The 21234-nt window shown below is 40.9% G+C and overlaps 1 protein-coding gene across 3 annotated transcripts in view; it reads left to right on the top strand.

Annotated features, from left to right (window-relative positions):
• Positions 1-21234, top strand: part of myt1b (myelin transcription factor 1b) — a 50909-nt gene that overhangs the window by 25192 nt on the left and 4483 nt on the right. For 2 of the 3 annotated variants that reach the window (XM_036212627.1, XM_036212626.1), the window contains exons 8-21: positions 2279-2413; positions 2764-2854; positions 3008-3124; positions 7307-7521; positions 9150-9325; positions 12293-12550; positions 13105-13259; positions 15291-15353; positions 15578-15646; positions 15910-15972; positions 16221-16301; positions 16706-16927; positions 19324-19415; positions 19567-19670. In XM_036212627.1, coding sequence (XP_036068520.1) covers positions 2279-2413; positions 2764-2854; positions 3008-3124; positions 7307-7521; positions 9150-9325; positions 12293-12550; positions 13105-13259; positions 15291-15353; positions 15578-15646; positions 15910-15972; positions 16221-16301; positions 16706-16927; positions 19324-19415; positions 19567-19670 — 1841 coding nt within the window. The remainder of the gene's footprint in view (positions 1-2278; positions 2414-2763; positions 2855-3007; positions 3125-7306; positions 7522-9149; positions 9326-12292; positions 12551-13104; positions 13260-15290; positions 15354-15577; positions 15647-15909; positions 15973-16220; positions 16302-16705; positions 16928-19323; positions 19416-19566; positions 19671-21234) is intronic. The other variant, XM_036212628.1, reaches the window with a different exon arrangement.

Genomic DNA, 21234 nt, shown 5'->3' on the forward strand with positions numbered 1-21234 from the left:
AGGTCGCTACAGATTCAGTTTATCAGCTCTGCCTAGTACACTCTCCGATTATCCAATCACAGCGCGTGAAAATCCTGACGTTTCCGTATGGCCTAGCACGTGGTCTCCTCCAGATCTGATTGGTTGAAGCAACAGCAAGCAATTATTTTATGCTACAGGGCCCGCAGAACTGATTGTGAAGGCCTCCGGGCAGATTTCTTTGACCCTAGCAACAAATGGTGCTGCAATGTGATTGGTTAATGCTTAAATAGGAAAATACACGTCTGGAAGCAGCGCAACCAGGGAGACAGCAATGAAAGGACGAAGACAGAGCATTTGGAATTATAGAATACGTATTCACGGTAAATAATAATTAATATCAGTCTGTGATTCAGATATTTTTAGGCCAGCAGAGAAGGCCTTGCAGGCCCTGACGGCCCGCCACTGGTGACATCAGTGTGTGAATGTGTGTATGAGTGAATGGGACTGTAACTGTAAAGCACTTTAGGCCTTAACCCTAGAGCACTGTCGCTGTGTGATTTTCACCTGAGCAAAAGTGTTTGCATGATTTCCAATATATTGCACTTTTGCTGAGTGTCATGGTCCCTGGGTTAAAGTCATACATGTCCCAGGAATGGGTGGACCAAAGACCAAGTCTCCAGTATCATTATTTATTTATTTATTTTTTTAGGAATTTTTTGTTCTCAAACTCCTAATTTTTCTGTTATTTCTAAGCATGATTTTAGGATCTTACTGTGCTTATATTTTCCATTTTCTTACATAAACCACAGCTGAAAATAAAAGAAAGCTACTCTTATCATGTGTTGTCATATTTTGATCTATATTTTATTACAAATACTTTTTATTGGGTATATTATAATGGGTAAAAATTACGCAACAAAAGTGATGGTGTGAGTTTTTATAGCGAAAGTGTTCTAGGGTTAAAGGAAGGTAGAAAATGGCAATATAAGTATATGCCATTTACCATTAGAAAAAATGGCTAAATGAAGTGCTCAGGTCTGATGTCGACACATCAGGAAGGTTTTGGAGCAAAAGTGATGTTAAAAATTCCTTTTCTGATTTTTATCTATTTTCAAAGCGTTCCCAGTGGTCCTTTAATTGAGATGATGTAGTTTTTAGCCAAAATCCAACAGCCTTTGCTGTTTTCTAAGACACAGTTTCTGCAGAGCGGCAGGAGTTCATTAGAAATTTACCTTTGAGTTGTGGGCGGGACGTTTGTGTAATGCAACCCCACCCCTTGCTGAGAGCTTGGAGTAGGGAGCTTGAGGGCAAATTGACCTTAATTTTCTTTATGTATGTAAAAAAAAAACATACTAAAAACACAATTGTCATTGAAGTAGGTCTTTGAAGATGAGCCAAAAAGTTTCTATAATTGTGGACAAAATGAAAACACTCCTATCAGACCAAACAAAATGTTATCGAACAGAGAAAGGGGACTGTTCTTCCTGGAGTCGATGGAACCGATCCTGTCCTGAGCTTAGTGGAGCCAGCGTATGAAGTGACGGAGCTCTGAGCAGATCCTCCCTCTCCATTGTGAAGGGGGTGAAGTGGCTCCAGCTGAATAGACTTCCACCAGGAGTGGAGAGGAAGTGCTCGACGAGAGGGCGGGGTACGGAGGCGCGGAGACGAGGCTGTTCTGCAGCCTGCGAGCGTGGAGTGTTTGTTTACGTGCCGCATGTGTTCGGGCCTCTGGCACGCTGCCCACTTGTCATGCTCGCGGTAAAGCTGCGGCGTGATTACACGCCTGGTAGTGCTGCCCTCTCCGCGGCCTCAACTCCCTCCTGTGGCGACGTTCCTGTTCTGCTCATCGCTAATTAGGAGATGCGTGTCTCGTTAACATTCAATTTGAAGGCCAATAGAGCATCACACCGTCCTCTTGCTGCTTTTTTTTCCCTGCCTCCAATGCCACAGATACTGGCTGGCTGGGCTCCAAGTATGCAGGAGCCCGCGTCTTTAATTATAGGTGAATTATGGGAAGGTGTGATGTGTTTCCAGGCACTGTTTTTTTTTAAAGCTTTGAAAATGTCAAAGAAAGATAGAAAAAAAGAAACAAGTTTTCCAGATGATCAGCAGAAGATATTTCCAAGATCTGGCCTTGATGAGGAGATGGGAAGGCTTACAGATGGTGCTGGTTTTGTCTGAAATATGTCGAGATTTCATGCTCAGTCAAGCAGCCTGTCTGATGGCATTAACCACTTGCTTTTGTCCTCCTTACTCATCCCTTCTTCCATTCTCCTCGTCACTTTCTACCCCCCTCCCTCCATCATGTCTGACGCAGAGAGCAGCCGGCCGGAGAAGAGGGAGATCAAATGTCCCACGCCGGGGTGTGACGGGACGGGTCACGTGACCGGCCTCTACCCCCACCATCGCAGCCTGTCAGGCTGTCCCCACAAGGACAGGATCCCCCCCGAGAGTGGGTCTTTTTTTTTTTCTTGCTCTTTCTTGGCTCCTTTCAGCAGCTTTGATTGTAAAATATGTGACGAGAAAAAAGAGGACAGATGTTCTCATTCCAGCAAAGAAAGAGAGTACGAGAGCGAGCGCGTCAGGAATCTCATCTGACGCCCCTCTCTTTTTTTGTGTGAGATGTGAGGCAACATGGATCTAATTCTTGTGTAAGAATGAGCTTTTTTTTCTAGAGCTTTTATCTGTTTTTGATCTCAGGCAGAGCAGATTAAAGCAGAAAGAGTTGGAGGAGCGCAAAACGTCGTTCTCAGGTTGTGCGTTTTCTCTCAGCTCATGTTGTTGTTTTTTTCCTCCGCTCAGTTCTGGCCATGCATGAAAATGTGCTGAAGTGTCCGACCCCCGGCTGCACCGGTCAGGGCCATGTCAACAGCAATCGCAACACACACCGCAGGTACCCCCCCACGCCGTGTGGAGCGTGTGCGTTCATGCCGCTGCAAGCGTGCATGAGCGAAAACTGCCACCCTGCCTCGGGTTGATGTAGATTTACAGCGTCAGCAGCAGCCTCGTCCTGATTGTTGTGTTTCTGTCACACCCCCCCTCACAGTCTGTCTGGTTGCCCCATCGCTGCTGCTGAGAAGCTCTCCAAGACCCACGACAAGCAGGTTGTGGCCCCGCCCACCAGCGAGCTCCTCAAAGGCAGCCCCAACGACAGAGTGTTGAGGTGGGTCATCACAGTCTTCTTGGCGTGTTTTAGGTCAGTGGTGTCCAGTAGGAATGTTGTTACTGGGACGCAGACAAAAAAAACACATACACCCTTTTTCTGTTTTATTTAAAGTCTGATTATGAACAGTGTTTTATTTTGAAAAACATCTGGATTCTCCACCACATCCCCCTCATTCTTGCCAAGTCACTCATTCATGTGTCAAAAATCCACTTCTTCTCTAAGTTCTTAAAGCAGCTGCACTGACCGCTAAATAGAACCCCCCCAAGCTCACAAAAAAAAAAAAATTTGGAAAGTTTCTTTTCACAGAAAAGAGGAAACAGAAGAAGAACCTTTGATTTCAAAATAAGACAAAGCTGCACTTAATAGAAAAAAAATCTGAAGTTTTTACTCCAAATATAAATTCATTGCATTATTACCACACACCATAATAATAATGCACAATATTCAACAACCAGCTGTCTAGTGTTACCAAGATGCTGCTAATAAAGTTTTATTATAATTATATTTAAAAATTAAATTTTCTTGTTTTTCATTTTTCCGTCAGACAAGGTCTAAGGTAGAGTGGTATCTGATTTTTTTGCTTCCATTTTGACAGTTATGGGTTGAGGGGAAATCTATTTCACATTTTAATGATTCCTACATGACATCTAGAGTACAAAAAAAGTTTAAAGCAGCTGCTGATATTTTACAGAGGATGAAGATCAACTTTACCCTCAAAAGTTAAGGGAAACCGGAATCTAAAAAAAAAAATCCTATGTCCACTTCAGCCTCGTACAGGTCGATCCGTGAAAATCTTGTCTGACATTAAACCGATCTGTGACCTGAGAAAGGTCAGAGAAAACTGATCTAGATGACTATTTTCTCCAGTTACATTCTGTCAAATCTTCAAGTTTTCTCCTGAATTGTTGCTCCAAAAAGCCTCAAAAAGATAAAGAAAGTCACGGCAGAGATTGTTCTTACGGTGATGTTTGCACTGATTTAAGTGAACACAAAGACAACTTGCTGGTTCAGTTTCATTTTTACTTTGTGGATTTGCTCAATGATGTGACCTTTTTTAGACTAGTTTAGCTAAACTTGATTTGCAAATTCAACAGAAGGAAGGGAAATCTTTTGCCAGATGCATTTAAAAAAACAGTTTTCACATTAAAAATGAACAGCAAAGCTCTTTAATGCACTTTATTAAACATTAACACAGCAAAACTGCAGATAATTATTCAGTGTGGTACTTTTTCAGCTTTGTTCCAGCGTGTTAACAAATGTTTTATCTCTCACAAGTTCCCCCTAAATGCCTAAAGCATGTGAACCCGGAGGAGTTCAGTGCGAACCAGTGTTTCTGCACAACGTTCGACAAACGAGGTGTCATTCCAAATGAATAAAGAAATAAATCAAAATATAATTTAATCGCGCAATTGAAAATAGTTAAATTCCAAACACAGTATGTAAATAATTTATTTTAATATTTTTTAAATAAAAAAGAAAACTTTTAACCCTTGCAGGAGTGTTTGTGGTGCAGAGGTGGAGTGGTTAACCTCTAATCAGAAGATTGCAGGTTCAGTTCCTGCCTTCCCACTCATCTGTCGAAGCATCTTTGGCCAAAACATTGGACCGCACATTGCTCCTGATGGTTATATGTTAGGGAGACATCATAGTGTGAATGTGTGTGTACATGGGTGAATGGGACTGTGACTGTAAAGCCCTTTGGGCCTTCTAAGAAGGTAGTAAAACACTAAATAAGTGCACGCCATTTACGCCTTAAACACTGGAGTTGTTTTCCCCAAAAACTTCAGTGTCTTTCCACGGTCCGAAAACATGCTTCATAGCTATATTGATCATTCTAAATTCCCCAACAAACTGGCGACCTGTCCAGGGTGTACCTCCTTCACCAAACAGTAGCTGGGTTGGTTCCTGTAACCTCGTGACCCTGAAAGGGATGCAGCAGGTTCTGGAGATGGACAGATGGATGGACGGATGATGTTTTTGTAAAATAAATTTACAAAAACAGAGTTAGGCTCAGCACATGACAACCACGCAGGAAGAACAGAGCTGACCCTGACCTCAGCAGAGGCCAAGGTGTCCCGTGAAAGCCACAAAAAAGTCTGATCATCGCTGCTTCCTCGAGTACTGAGATCCTTTTATCTCCATTCATCTCCTCCGTCCGTCCGGGCGCCGTGTCACGGCCAAAAGAATGATAATTAACACAAACAAGACACTGGTATGATGCTAAGAACACGCTCTCCCTCGATGGTATTTTAATTAATAATGCAGCCGATATGCTAATTATGCGAGTTATAGGGGCATTGCAGGGGGATGGGAAAAATAATTGCTTTCCTAGAGGAAAAGCTCATCAGTACTTGGACAAAGCATCGGATTAAAACATAATAAGGCTTGCTTTGTTTTTCCTTCTCAGATTGTTATTTAAATTAGCTCGCCTGTCCATTATTTGTGGAGATGAATTCCTCTCGCGCTCCATGTTCTGATGGAATCCATGTTGAATTAATGAAAAGAAATTCAGAAAAACTCCCCCGTGATCAGTTTTAAAAAGTTTTTTTGGGTATTTTTGAAGATCATGAGAGGCTTTTTGTTAGATTTGATGTTTGTTGTTGTTGAGACTCTTTACAGCTGCAGGCCGACTCCATCTAATGAACAGATGCTGGACTCTGAGGACAGTCGTGTGAACAATAGCACCAAAGAAGTTCCATCAGAGTTGAAGAGGCTTCGCCTCCACTGCTGCCCACGCCCCCCACCCCACACATCACAAGCCCTGTTATCAAAACAAATGGAGTCAAAAATACTCTCATTTGTCGACAAAACACCAGCTGCTGTCGTATTTATACTCCAAAAAACGTTCCAACAGGAGTGATGAGGCAACACCATCTTTTGTAATGTCTGAGGATGATGAACATGAGCTGCAAATTCGTTTTCTTTACATTAAATAATCAATGAGAATCCTGAGCTACATTTAGTCAAATGTAAAGATGTTCAAATGTGTTTAACATTAGAAAATCATTTATCTGTGCAGTTTTTTTTGTAGAGAAATAGATGCACTGATAAAACTTAATTAATTGCCATTAGGAGAAATTTGATTGTCCCGTGAAAAAATCCTTCAGAAATATACACAAAATTAAAATAAATAAATAGAGCTCTGACTCAATTGCTCCTTTGAATAAAAACTTCTAATCTGTCTGCGACTGTTTCTCTGACTGCGACTGGTTGTCTAACTACCACTAGCAGATGTGAACATTTCTTCTTTCTGATAAAACCCCTAACCAAAAGTAACATAAAAAACTTGAAAAAACAGTTTTTTGGAGAATTTCAGTCCCAAAATAAATAAAAAATGAGTATTTGCTGATACTTTTGCATGATTACCTGATAACAGTTATTTATACGAACCCTATCAGTTTATTTCTTTATGTTGGAATTGTTTGTGTAAATGGACATCAGTAGATTGACAGGTGCTGGGAAAAACAAAGGTGGGCGTTTCTGTGTTTCTTTCACTTCATTCTCTATTTTTGAACAATGCAGCGGTGTGATGATGTCACTTCTAGCTGAGGTGACCAGAGAGCTCAAAATCAGGCCACACCCTAATCTGATGTTATTTTTCTAGCCTCTGAGTAATAGGCATCGCACATTACCTTTAAACGTTAAAAGGATTGATTATGTCTTCTTTTTGGAATATTTTTATTTTATTTAAGCATTTTAAAAAATAGTTTTATCAAAAATGTTTAATAAAGAAAAATGAAAAGCAGACGACCCTAAATGTATCTTCCCCACCGCTCCACCTGCATCTGCAACATCTTTTCTTCCTTCAGCTCCTCTCCTCCTCCTCCTCCTCCTCATCTATCAGTGGATTTATGCCAACAGGTCTGACAAAAGCCTGGGCTCTCCAGGAAACGAGAGGGCTTAAAGCTCATAAATTCCATGCTGTACAACATGCAAATGTGCCCTCTGCTGATATGAGAGCTTTTAATCCTGCAGCACTCCTGCTAAGTACACTGTTACCCCTATCTTCTCTCTTTTTATTTCTCTACCGCGTCCTCCCTTTTTTTTACAATCAGTTTGATTTTTTTTTTGCATCAGCCCTCTTTTGTCTGTCATCTTTATAGATCTGCTCTGCTTTATTCTATCTTTTAATCCTGACAGCTGCAGTCTGATGCGCTCTTCTCCCTTCTCCCACCTCAGGCCAATGTGCTTTGTGAAGCAGCTGGACGTGCCCCAGTACGGCAGCTACCGGCCCAACATGGCGCCCTCCACGCCTCGCGCAAACCTGGCCAAGGAGCTGGAGAAGTACTCGAAGGTCTCCTTTGATTACGCAAGCTTTGATGCTCAAGTGTTTGGGAAGCGCACTCTTGCCCCAAAGATAAGCACCAGCGAAACTTCACCTAAAGCCTTTAAAAGTAAGAACACGTCTTTTTCTGTTTTCTGATCAAAAGAGAAACCCCTCCTCCTGATTTTCTAAGTAGAAAGATCTGTTCAAAGTTTGAGTGTATTAGAGGACTAGACCGAGTCCATCTCCAAATAAATGAAGTCATTTAAAATGTGTACATATATATATGAAATGTATACATTTAAACCCTTAAATACCTGAGCTTTAACTCCAGTATTGACACTCTGTGAACTATCGTAACTCTTCAACTGTTTACGCAACGTAAATTAGCAAATTCTAAGGAGGAGAAAATTAGCTTTATGCTGATATACAACATTTTACTGCAATGAAGTGTTTATGCAGTTAACATGGATCTGCAGATTCTGAAGAGAAGAAAATGAGCTTTTTGTACAGTTATGCAACGCTTTAGTTAAGTCAGAATCCGCTGATTTACGCTATTTGCATAACTGGTTGAAGAGTTACGGTAGGTCAAAGGGCGTGTGTTAAAGGGTGATGTTAAAAGGTTAGGTGCATTTTTATTTGTAGCTAAACTGTATAGCTATATACAGTATTTAAACCCAGTCATTCTAGCTAGCATGCATCTGTTAAAATTAAACATTAAATACAGGTTTGCTAACGGTGCAAAGAAAAATGCTAATTTTAGTAGATGCTAGCAGAGCATTTATAATGTTGGTTATGTCCAAATTCCCACCCTCCCTACTAAAAAAACTATATAGTGCAGGACAACATACTGACCTGGAATTCAAAAGTAATTCAGACACTATGCTCACTACTTCTTTTATTCTAAGCGGCAGATGTGTCACTCAATTCACAAAGTGAAAATCTGTGTTCTGATGATGAAAATGTAGATAGTTGTTAAATTTACATTTAAACATTTTATTGTATTTTTTTTGCAAAAATTGTTCAAACGCAACACATTGTGATCTATATTTGCTAATGTAGTGAGCATCAATGCATACTGTTTTTGCAAAGACTTCTGGGAAATTTCTAGTGCACTTGATTTTGGAAGAGTAGATTTGAACAGCATTACAAAATGGCAAACATAGTGCACTGTATAATGAGTAGGGAAGGAATTGGGACATAGATGGTGTATTGACTGTATATATGAACTGGACCCAGTAGGTGTGATGTCATCCATAGAAAGTAACGTACTTTCAGTTTCAGCAAAATTAGGTCAGTTCAGTTTTGTGACACTAATGCCACCATGTTGAAGCCAGATGTCATCAGTGAGCAGTGATTGGTCCAAGTTGGTCAATGTTTCTATGGCAACCAATCTAGCCAATCAGGAGTGAGCATGTTGGAAGTCATTGGCTACAAAAAATATGTAATTTAAACATTTCAAACATTGAATATGGGGGCCAGCTGGGTCCACCTACTTTTATTGAGGCCTCTGATTGGTCTGTTTATAACTTGAATAACTTGAACCAAAGAAAATAAGCTAAAACAGTTCAGTAAGAGCTGTTTGTTTATCAAAAGAAGTCTTTAAGGTTTTGGCTTCTTGGAGCCAGCGGGTACTTCCTGTTTGGTGGGGGAGGGGTCATATACAGTTAATGGTTGAAATATCTAAGTCTTTCTTGGAGATGTGTGACATCGATGTCTTATTTGAAGGAGTTTGACCTCTCTTCATGTTTTTGGCAGCTAAGCCCTCCTCCTCCCCCAGCCTGAGCCTCCACAGTTACGGGAAAAGCTCCTCTTTGGCCTACGACTACTCGCACGACGCAGAAGCTGCTCACATGGCCGCCACCGCCATCCTCAACCTGTCCACCCGCTGCTGGGAGAAACCCGAGAACCTCAGCACCAAGCCCCAAAACAAGGTGAGCTGATGACACTCGTCTTTGAGCGATTTCTTCATGCTTGTTAGCGGATCCCGAAAGGGGCGGCGGCCGTCTTCGGCGCGCTGCTCTTCATTAAGCGATGCAGATGAAACATCACAGGCCGCAGCTGGAGAAAATAAGAGGGGATGGCAGTGGGTGTGTCGTTCATTTTTTCCATCAACCCTGCATGAATTCATCATCAGGAGGCGCAGGCTTGCAGCAACAGGACGGTGTTGAGAATCAGTTGCATCACCTCTTACATCCTCTTTCATCCCTCCATCCCACACACTTTTCATGTTGTTATTGAATTTGGCCGACTGCCAGTTTGCTGGATTACTTTTCCACCAGGTAGCCTTTTTTCATTATCTGCCGGACGGATCTCCCACCCCGTTTCTCCACCCCCGCCACTCTGCCTTTCATTTTCTTCTCACTTCTCCCTTCACTCTATTTTATCTCCCTTTCCACTCCCCATGTAAGTCTCGATTTTTCCGTATCTGTCCATACCTCTGTAAATTTTCACTCACTCCTTCCCTCACTCCCCTCTCTGTGCACAGGAGGTGTAATCGGAGCGCCACTTTCCCCCATATTGTGATCTTTAAAGGCCTTTTTGCCTCACAGAGGAGAGAAAGTAACTGCCTCATCATTTTTTCATTTCCTTACACGAGTTGAAGACGATAAAAAGGAGAAAATGAATGTGTCTGGCAGCAAAGCCAAGCGAGGTGTTGTTCGGCGAGGCACCGATCCAAGAGCGGGCCTTCGCTGCTCCGACCATCGGGGAACCGATCTGGAATCAGAGTCAGTTAAAATTCAATACCGGAGCGCAGGAAGGCCGCGCTCGTCAACCCGGGACGTTTCTGGGAACCGCTCCAGTTTTCTTTACGCCTCTCGTAACCCTTTGATTTTTCTAGATCTCGACTGGAGCGTTTTAAATGCGTACTGAAGACATCTCACCCTTCCTGCTTCTGTTCACCTGCCAGCCTAAAATGAAGTGTGCAGTTTTGAAGCATAATGTCAGCGCTGCTGGCGCAGATATCAGAGCTCGCTCTCCTAAGCTCTCAGAAAGAGCATGACACCGAATAAATGTACGTTTGCTGCAAGCTCCAGGGCGATTCTACAAGCAGGTGGAGCCGCATAGACCAAAATAGCAAGAAATCAATCGTTTACAACATAAAGACATGTATGAAGTCATAATTCAGGGGACTTAAGATGCCAAATCCATCTGTTAAAAAGTAGATTTCTGTTCATGAAACACTGAAGGGAAGAAAAGGAGATTAGATGCTCTATTTGAGACAGTATAACCCTTTAACACCGGAGCTGTAGTGTTTACGTTCTTTGATTAACTGTAATTTTTTAATTGTGAACACGATCAACGTTCTTCCAGTAGATTTTAAAGGAGAAAAGCGGCTCACATCGTTTAATATTATAGCTACATGGTAGCTGTTTGGGCTAATTTAGGCTTTCCAATTTAAGTTTTTAGGCTGTTTGGGAGTTAAGCTAATATTTCAGCTACATGGAAGCTATTTTGGCTAATTTAGGCTTTTCTTTTTAAGTTTTTTTTAGGTTGTTTTGAAGTTAGCCTAATGTTTACACGCTGGGTGTTTGGGCTTTTTTTTTCACTTTTTAAGGATATTTTGAAGATCAGCTATTTTTCAGCTACATGCTAGCTGTTTTGGCTAACCTAAGTTTTTTGTTTGTTTGTTTTATAGGCTAATATAACATTTAGGTAATATCTTAGCTGGCTATCAGCTTCAGTATTTTCAGCTGTCAGCACTATCATCTTTAGCTGACAAATTCAGTTTACAGCATTCACACTAGAATTATTGCAGGTAATGCTATATATCTACTTCATAATTATGTTAAAAAGTTACAGTTTAAAAGTTTTAAACATTTAGTTTTAGAGTGTTCAATGAATGTTGTTCAGTCCGCGACCTAAGGTGTGTTTTGGATTTTGGCCCCCTGTGTGATTGAGTTTGAGCCCTGCTTTAGCTGCTGCTTATGCAGTCATGAAACTCGTCGACAGAGTTAGCTCTTTAAAACACTACTTACGTGTTTATACCTTTTAGTTTATGGGTTTATAAATGGGGATTTAACAACAGAAAGGTTGAAGGTACTTAAACACATTCATGCCCATAATGTGTGAACTCACTCATTGACTGTATTGCTGTAAGATTATCCCGTGGTAGTTTTTCTACCACGGGATAACATCAGTCCAGAGACTTTTGTGGTGCTACTTGGTTTGTTTATAGACTCTTGAGGGAAACAAGTGTTGTTCTCGCCCATCTCAACAAACCCGTGACTCACAGCAAAGAACATGAGGACACAACCACACGGGCAGGTTGTTCAACACAAGGGCTCACCTGGACTCTGGTGTACCAAGCAAGCACTCCTTTTAAAATGAGGGTCTTGGCTGACTTGCAGTTGAACTTTGGTGCTTTTCTCTTCAGTGTGAATGCACACAGTTTATTTAGAGTACTAAAAAGGTTTATCAAATGTTTGGGAAAAAAGTATCGTAATTCTGATGATACCATCAGTAAACGTGGTTTAGTGAGAAGCGTTTATCTTTACAGTATGGTCAGAGATGAAGTGGAACTTTTCTTTTTTTCTTGTTCTCGTCACAATTTGTTTTGAGCAATATTGTCCCCGTCAAAGTATCCTGTGGAACTTTTTGGTATTTGGTCATTTTTAGGTCTTTGGTTCACTCCTTAGTGTTGTGTATGAAAGTAAAAGATACTTTATTAGTGTGAACTTTATTAGCATTCAAAGCCCACCCACTGATGAAGATCAAGGGCTCACAGGTGGTCCTCAGAGGCACTGCCAAGAGTCAGAGGGAGGGGCTTAACTCTTTGTTACACTGGTTTGACATTCACACACACATTATTGCATAATATTGTAGTTTTACTTTCAAGTGAACCTTTATCCCTTTGCCGGTTTCTTCTTCCAGCTGAACATTTCTAATATATTTTCCAGGAAATGGACATAGAGGTGGACGAGAACGGCACGCTGGACCTGAGCATGAAGAAGCCCATCAAAAGAGAGGGCAGCGTGTCGGGCACCAGCCCCGGGGTTCGCTCCCCAGACCCTTCTTCCTCCTCTTCTTCCTCGCTCCATCACGGGGGAAACAGCGGGATGACGTCGCCAAATCTGCAAACGTACAAGCAGGAGGACTGGGAGGGACCTCTGGATTTCACTAAACCCAACCGCCAGCGGGAGGAGGAGGCAGACGAGGTTGGTGTTGTTGAACATCCAGCTACAAGCTCCCAACGCCAAGTATTTCCTGCAACTAGAGTCACAGAGGAGCCGTTGCAGCATCAACAACCACAGAGAAAATCCCCCTGAAGCCTTTTGAATTAAAAACTGTTGTTTACATCACTTTGACTTTGTCTAATCCCCCTTCCTTATTTCCTGTCCCGCTTTTCTCTTTCTATAATTCATTTCAGTGAAGTGCAAGAATTACTGTACAGTTAAAACACTGCACTGGGAAACAGAGGTGGTGTGTCAGGTGCATTGCACCATCCTGGATTTGGCATATGCAAATGTTCGCTCCTTTGAACTTTTTCAAAAGAAATCTAAAGGGCCTTGAAAGTAAATTTTTTATGAGGACATTCTGAATTTGGAAGCATCACATGTCTACAAAAGATTGAAAGCGGGTCGAGCGCGCACAAAGTCTTGCTAAGTTTTCCTGCTTTGTGTGTAACCGAGCAAAGGGTTGCAGGGAAAATGTCTTAGAAGTTCATTAACCCTCTGAATCCAAGAAAAAAAATTCTGTTGTGTGTTTTTAGATGGAGCACACTATGCAGTCGTACGTGTCGTCTGACCCAGAGGACTGTGACTTGATGCAGGACTGTCTGGAGGACAGGAAGTACCCCGGAGAGGTCACGACCCCGAGTTTCAAAGTCAAGTTTCAGCCGAAGGACAGCAAGAAAGAGCTTCTCTCGTGAGTGACCCTGCTGACCCAGATAACCGTCCTGCTGTCATAACGTCAGTTTTTAGTTTGAGCTCCTGCTAATAAGACAACAAAACTGAAAAAAAGGATTTTATTTTCTTATTTCACATGTTTGTGACTCTAGGATTATTACAGTTATCTAAAATGTCAACATAAGACAAACAGATGAGTATAAAAGAGGGTTTTAACTAGGGATACACGGATCACAAAACTCACAGCTCGGATCGTGTCACGGTTTTAGAGTCACAGTTCCGATCATTCTCAAACAAAACAACAGGAAAAACAACAAAATAAAAGTCTACAATTATTTTTTGGAAAATCTTCATAATAAAACATTTATAGAGTACTTCAAAATACACATACATGTATATCACATCAAAATATTTGCTAATTTAGGCCTATAAAAACAAAACATAAATGACATTTTTCAACTCAAGCTATTCCTGTTCATAAAGAATACTCAGGATGTCTATATTAACAAAGTGCAGAAAGAGAAATTGAATCTAGGAAAAAAACAAAGCAAAATTATATTTAAAAAAAAATAATTAGAGCAGGGGATATCAGAATTTACTACTTTACATCCTTTCATTGTGTCACCTGCTGCAATAAAAGCCCCTCCCACTGATTACAGGTGGAGCAGCAGCTTTGTCTGGCTGCCACAGTGCAGGACAGGTGCAGCTTTTCACTGGAAGACTCTCTGAACGGGTTCATAGAGACGCCTTTGTACAGCTCTTCAAAATAAATAAAGCTGATCTCTCATCATTTGCAGCTTCCTGTGATGAGGTCGAGAAAAACTTTTGATGGAAGCTCCTCCCACATGCGGCAGGAGCTTCAGGTTAACACACTCTGGGACATACATCAAATGGGAACTTTGTTAAAGCAAAGACGGAGTACATGAATTTGACGCACAAATTGCGTTCGGTGTGAACGGACAATTGATTTAAACGATGTGCACAAGAGGTCCATATAAAGGTTGTCAGCTGTGTTCCTCACGTCTCTGTTTCAGTCGCTTTTTTGTAGAACTATTTAATTCTGACACATTTTCAATTTTCCACCACAACAACGACAGCTTGAGGTCATGAAACTAAATCAGATTTAAGCCCAGACTTTGACCAGATCAGGGTTAGGTTTCTGCTCATTTTCCAAAAGAAAAAAATCTCATGTCAACCTTTTAGCTCCACCCCTTTATTTACTCCTATCTGTCGCTCCTGGAACAATTGATGACAGGCTGAGAATTTTCCCCCCCAACTGCTTTTACTAATTACATAAAGTAAGCCACAAATAATTACTTTTGTTGAATTCACAACCAAAAGCGTTCTAGAAGAAGTGTAAATCTGTCCTCTGGTTGATTCAGCAATCATGGAAACAGTTGAATAATTTGCTTTATTAAAGTTTAGAAAAGTGCTTTACAGAAATGTAGAAAGCTTTAAGGCTTTTGGAAGAAAAAAACAGAAATGTAGCAACTAGAGTGAAGCTGATGCAAATTAAATTTGGATTTTAACTCTGAAATATAAAGAGAACTTATATGTATCATAGAAACAAACAGCAGAAGTTTATCATTGTGATATTTACTATAATGCTGGAATGATTATTTGGGGGATTTTGTATCATCTTTGTAAAAATATTGTTGTAGTACAGCACCATAGAGAAAAAAATAAGGAAACTTGACTTTTTAGCATCACTTTCACTGAAAAATGTTGAGACCTTAGACAGCCTAAATCTAGCCTGTATGAGTGATAAATGGAGCAGGGAGCTTGTGGCCGACCCACTGTAGTTTCTACAACACAAATACGCTTTTCATCTGCTCCTGACTCACAACAATTTGAATACAGACTTACTCAGAGATACAATTTTAAATTAATTTTCTTTACAAATGTCCTCCACTATGAAAATATGCAACATTTTTATATTAAAAATACAAAAAAAATGCAGTTTTCATGAGAGTGGGTGTTTAGGAAGTGTGATCCGGCTTCAAGCCGTAGAAATGTGATTCACCTGAACTCTCGTCCTCCTCCTGTACAGGTGTCCTACACCTGGATGTGACGGCAGCGGCCACATCACTGGAAACTACGCGTCACACCGCAGGTGAGCACTCTGTTTCCACAAAGGAGGGGGAGGTTACACAGGCAGCAATGCATTCTGGGTGCACCGGGGATTCACTTCTTTCTGTGCGCTCTCTTATTCCTAAATGACCTCGGTATGCCTCGCACTCTCAATTTCCCTTCACTCACATCTTTTTGCTCTCTCCCTCGTTTTCCTTTGACCCCTCCCCCTTTTTTCCGTCCTCCTCGTCCTCCTCTTCCTCTCAGTCTGTCTGGGTGTCCTCTCGCTGATAAGAGCCTGCGGTCCCTCATGGCGGCCCACACCCCTGAACTCAAGTATGTCTGCTCTACACCTTCATTCTGCTGACGTTGACTTGTCTTTTGTTGCTGGCTGCTGCTGTCTGTGCTGCTGCTGCATCTGTCACGGTGCCTTTTTCCTGCAATGGGATCGCTCTGCTCTTTCCCTTCAATGGGCCCGTAGAAATGTGAAATGGAGCTGCAGTCAGGCTTTTCACTGTGGACAGATACGTCCAGTGTTTCCGTGGTAATGCCTCCTGCTTGTGTCTTCATTCTAACCACCAAACTCTGCCTCCTCTCAGATGCCCCACTCCGGGATGTGACGGCTCGGGTCACATCACAGGAAACTACGCCTCCCACCGAAGGTAACCAACGCACAGAGAGGAGCGCACACTCACTCACACACACACACACACACACACACACACACAGAGTCAGTGTAGTGACAGCTCATGTAGAACTAGAGAGGGACCACAAGCACATTCTCACACCTTTAGGCGTTTTTTGATTTATCTTTTTTTTGGGTAAATTCATTCTTCCTTCTAATGTTCTCTCACTTCAGCAGATCCGTTTTTGAACTTTTTGCTATCAACTCCATACTTTCTGTTTTCAGTCTCTCTGGGTGCCCGCGTGCCAAGAAAAGTGGAATTAAAACTCCTACCAAGGACAACCAGGAGGACTCGGAGCTTTTAAAGTTCGTACCGCTCAGAAAGCCATAACGTCTGCTTTTAGCGTGACTGACGGTAACAATGCAATAAAGCAGAGACAGATAGAGAAGAGAGGACAGTCACTGTTATTCATATGCAGAGCTGCTGACCTGCCCCCCCACTTCTAACTGAATCAACAATAGGGCCCTTCTGAGGGGAAAACACACTTCCAGCAGATACTGACTGAACGTAGAACCTGACAAACATCGGTTTATGTTTGCACACAGAGCTGCTTCTTCCAGCTGTTTGTGAGTCTGACTTAGAACAGAAAGTGAATTGCGTTTCATTTGAACACATCAGTCTGTTATCATCTTCTTTTTTCATCGTTTCATTCAACGCCGTCCTCCTCTCTCTCGCACCGTCCTCCTCTCTTCTCCCTCTTCCTCCGCAGATGTCCGGTTCCGGGCTGCGACAGTCTGGGTCACATCAGCGGCAAATACGCCACCCACCGCAGCGCCTACGGTTGTCCGCTGGCGGCACGGCGGCAGAAGGAGGGACTCCTGAACGGGACGCCCTTCAACTGGAAGGCCTTTAAGACTGAGGGACCCACCTGCCCCACACCTGGTTGTGACGGATCTGGACACGCTAACGGAAGCTTCCTCACACACCGCAGGTGAGCGCATCAGTGATGTCACACTAGCTGCGTTTACATTACACACATGCGCACAACCTTATCCAAATTCTAAAAAAGTGTTCAAAAAACTATTTCACAATTACACTGTTTCCATGAAATCATAATTATGTGAATAAACACAAACCATGCGATAAGTCATTCAAAAACATGGTGAGGGATGTGAACAATACTTTGATTTACATTCAAATTTCTGCCACAGCCCTAGTGGTAATCATCATCTATCAAAGGAGATGTTGGCGTCTCATTCAGGCCATGGTGCGGCAAACCACGTGGGAGTGGCTACTGAAGAATTTGGGATGTGGGGACAATTTTGGGAAATGATGGTTTTACAGAGGAGCTGTGGATCCAACAATTCCACTCAACCTTTGATGTGCTGTGACGCTGTGGGACCTCTTCTGGCGCCCACTGAGCGGGGAATCTGGTTCTTTTCAGTTTTGTGAAATACGTCGCTCAAAAACCACCTCCTCCAAGTGCAAAAACTTTTGATGAATGGAAGTTTTTTTGAAATTGTCGTGTCTCCATTAGGCAAATTCATTATCGCAAATCCAATTTGTGCAATTTCATAGTCGATGGAAACACCTCGAATGATGTGAAGATGATTCTTATAAACACCAAAGATGACTTGAAGTTGGTTTGATGGAAACACCTGCTGTGATCAAAGCTTTGTTTTGGAAACACCTTTGATCAGATTTAGCATCAACACTGTACCTGTAGATGTTTAGCATTAACTCTCTCGAGCATGAATTATGATCAAATCACTTAGGATTTGTGTTTTTATTCATTTCTAGGGATACAGAATAGTTTTGTTTTTGGAAAAAGAAAGTTTTATCTTTAAATTCTGTGAAGACACCAATGTAATTATATGGTCATTCGTATGTATAACTGTAAATAATTTAAAATATATCATGTTGTAATGGTGGTTCCATCCTTTATTGGTTGATTTATTCAAAAAGTGGTTAAAGACAATGTCCCTGAATTAAAAAGTAATAGTAAACCATCATTTACTAACTTCCCATCAAATCTATGAACTATTGTTTCTGAACCGAACATCTTCTTTTTGGTTAGCATCTTATGGTATATATCATATATTTGCTATCAAAGCATTCTGTACCCTGCAGTGACCTCCATGCATAAAAGGGTTAATATAGGACTAAAGTTAAAGTCCCAGTAGGTAAATAACACCTAGGAGTGTTAAATTTGCAGACACAGCCGTACTTCAATCCAACCCATTAATGATGAGTGTCAAACATCTTTGGTAAGACTTGACCTTGGATTTAAACCCACAACCTTCCAGTTTCAGAGCGTACAATCTATCACTAGGTCACTGAATTGGTTAAACCTGCAGATGTGCAGTCACTACTCAACCAATCACATGTTTGTCTCTTATCCAGGGCAGTGAGAGGAGCTTCATTCAATAAAATCCTAAAAATAAGAAAAATTAAAAAGTGGGAGTGGCTTATTTTCCGGAAACTTTTGTTCACAAAACTGCTGCACCCGCCACATGTGGGAGGAGCTACTGTCTAAGGTTTATAGCTTCATCACTTCATAGAAGACTGTACATTCAGAGACTCCCAGTATAAACCTTTTTTTATTATTGTCTTAATGAAAAAATAAAATATTACAACATTTAGGAATAGAACCATCACATTTCCCTCCATGTTGGACTTCACCTGCAGATCATGTCATCAACATGTCATGGGCCAAAGCTGAGTTCCTGATTGGTTGATGTGACATGGAGTTTAGCCAAAATTCAGATATCTGAACCATATAAATATTCATTTTCACCTCATGTTTGAATTTTTGCCATGATGCCCAAAATGCAGTGTTGTTTGCTCAAACCCCCTTTCTGTATGAACGCAGCTCAATAGCTAACAGTGCACCATTGGTCCTTTTTTTGACTGAGGATTTTATTTTGTTATTTCATCTCTTTTTAATAGAAATGATCAAATGCTTTGCAAAAAAAAATAATAATAATTTTAGGTTTCACAGATGTCATAACTTTAAACCCTATAATTAATGCCCAAGAAACTGTTACAAAAAGTGTATTTTAAGTAATCAAACATCATCATACATGCATCTTTGAAAACTTTTTAATTAATCTTTTTAATTTTTGCTGCACTTTCTCATTTTACCAGAAGACAGCCATGTTTGTTTGAATGACAAGTAAAACTTTACCTCTAGATGTCACCAGTCCATTGATTGTATTTCTTCTAAATAAGGTGTGAAAAGAACTAAAGATGATCGTTCAACAACCTGTTATTCTAAAAATGTCAGCTTTCAACCTACTGGTGTGTTAAATGGAGGAAAATGTTGACTTCTTTTGGTCTTTCCAAGCATTTTTCATTCAGACTCTAACCGTAGTTCTGTGTGCTCAGCCTCTCAGGATGCCCCAGAGCCTTGTATGCCAAGAAGAAGGCCAAGTTCCCCTCAGAGGACTATCTGAACACCAACTTCAGACCCACTGATGGTGAGATGTTGAAAATGTTACATTATCATTTACTTAGCATAAAAAAATTAGCATATGCCTTGCTATGAAGACATGCATTTGTATTAGTTACAAACTATGAATAATAGGGACTTTTTCTGTCTTTCTGTTTCATCTGGATGTTCTGCTTCAGTTTTAGACAACGACGAGGACATAAAGCAGCTCAACAAAGAGATCAGTGACCTTAATGACTCCAACAATGAAATGGAGGCTGACATGGTGAACCTGCAGACTCAGGTGAGTTTCTGCTGCTGGACTCATCACAGCTATTGAATTGGAGTCAAGTCAGCATTAAAACAGTGGTCACCTGAAAAGGGTTCCTGACTCAGCTACATGTTTCTGATGAGTTGGTTCAAATTGTTGACTGTATATGAGAACTGGACTGAGTGACTCCTCCCCCCCAGTGTTCCAAACAGGAAGTGCCTGCTGACTCCAAGCAGTCCTTATCAGTCATTGCTGTGTCAAAACAAACCAATCAGACGCCTCAATAAAAGTAGGCGGTCCCTGCCGGCCCCAACGTTCAATGTTTGAAACCTTTGATTGGTCAACTTAAAAGGGTTTTGTGTAACTAATGACAGTAGACGTCACCAGGACACAACCCAAACACACTTCCCGGTATTAGAGTTTGTAACTGGGCGGAGCTGAAAGTCAACGTGAACATGTGTTACTAATACCAGCGTTAGCAACCACCGATTTCTAACATTTAACTCCAGATTTATAATTAATTGACAACATCTACAAAACATCATTCAGCTTGTTGTAATTTACTTAATATATATGGCAACACCGTGTAACATTTAATTTAACACTTTTACACAGAAGCTTTAGCTCCAGTGTTGACATTCTTTCAACTACCATTTACGCAATTAATGTAATTCCCGTGGACATGAAGTGGAGAAAAGCAACCTTTTGATGATATGCAATACTTTACTAACAAAAAATTAATAAAATGTTGCGTATCATTGCACCATAAAGTGCATAAAGTATTGTATAACAGCATAATCCAAAGTAGATAACGTGTTGAAATTCAGTACCACGTAAAGAACATAGTGTTTCATATAAATGCAACGTAAACAAATATGTAAAATGTTAAATACTGGTGCAATATAAAGTACGTTATGTGTTGCATTAAGGTGCAACATAAAGTGCATTAAGTGTTGCATATCAGTGCATTGTAAAATATGTAAAGTGTTATATATCAGTGCAATCTGAAGTACATGGAGTGTTGCATATAAATTCAACAAAGTATTTAAAGTGTTGCATATAGGTGCAACATAAAGTACATAAAGTCTTGCATATAAGTGCAGCATAATTACATAGACTGTTGCATATAGGTGCAACATACCGTATAGTACGTAAAGTGTTGCATATAGGTGCAACGTAAAATATGTAAAGTGTTACATAACAGTGCAATCTAAAATACATGAAGTGTTGCATATAGATCCAACATAAAGTATGTAAAGTGTTGGATATAGGTGCAACATAAAGAACGTAAAGTGTGTCAATAAATATAGAAAATGTGAAATTCACCTTTAGAGATTCAAATGTTTACTCGAGCCTACTTGGGTGTAGAGAAACATTGACCCAGACCAATCACTTCTTACTGACATTGTCTGGATCCAATGTCATGGCGTCCGTATCATGAAAAAAATGCAGACTGAATTGGCTTCATTTGATTGAAGCCAGTAGTAAACTATTTTCTTTGAGTGAAATCACACTCACTCTGTCCAGTTCTCATATATGATCAAACCCAAGCTGGTGTGACATACATCATACTTGAAGTTGACCTGGATTGACCTCA

The sequence above is a fragment of the Oryzias melastigma genome, linkage group LG7, assembly GCF_002922805.2.
Source record: "Oryzias melastigma strain HK-1 linkage group LG7, ASM292280v2, whole genome shotgun sequence".
Lineage (NCBI taxonomy): Eukaryota > Metazoa > Chordata > Actinopteri > Beloniformes > Adrianichthyidae > Oryzias > Oryzias melastigma.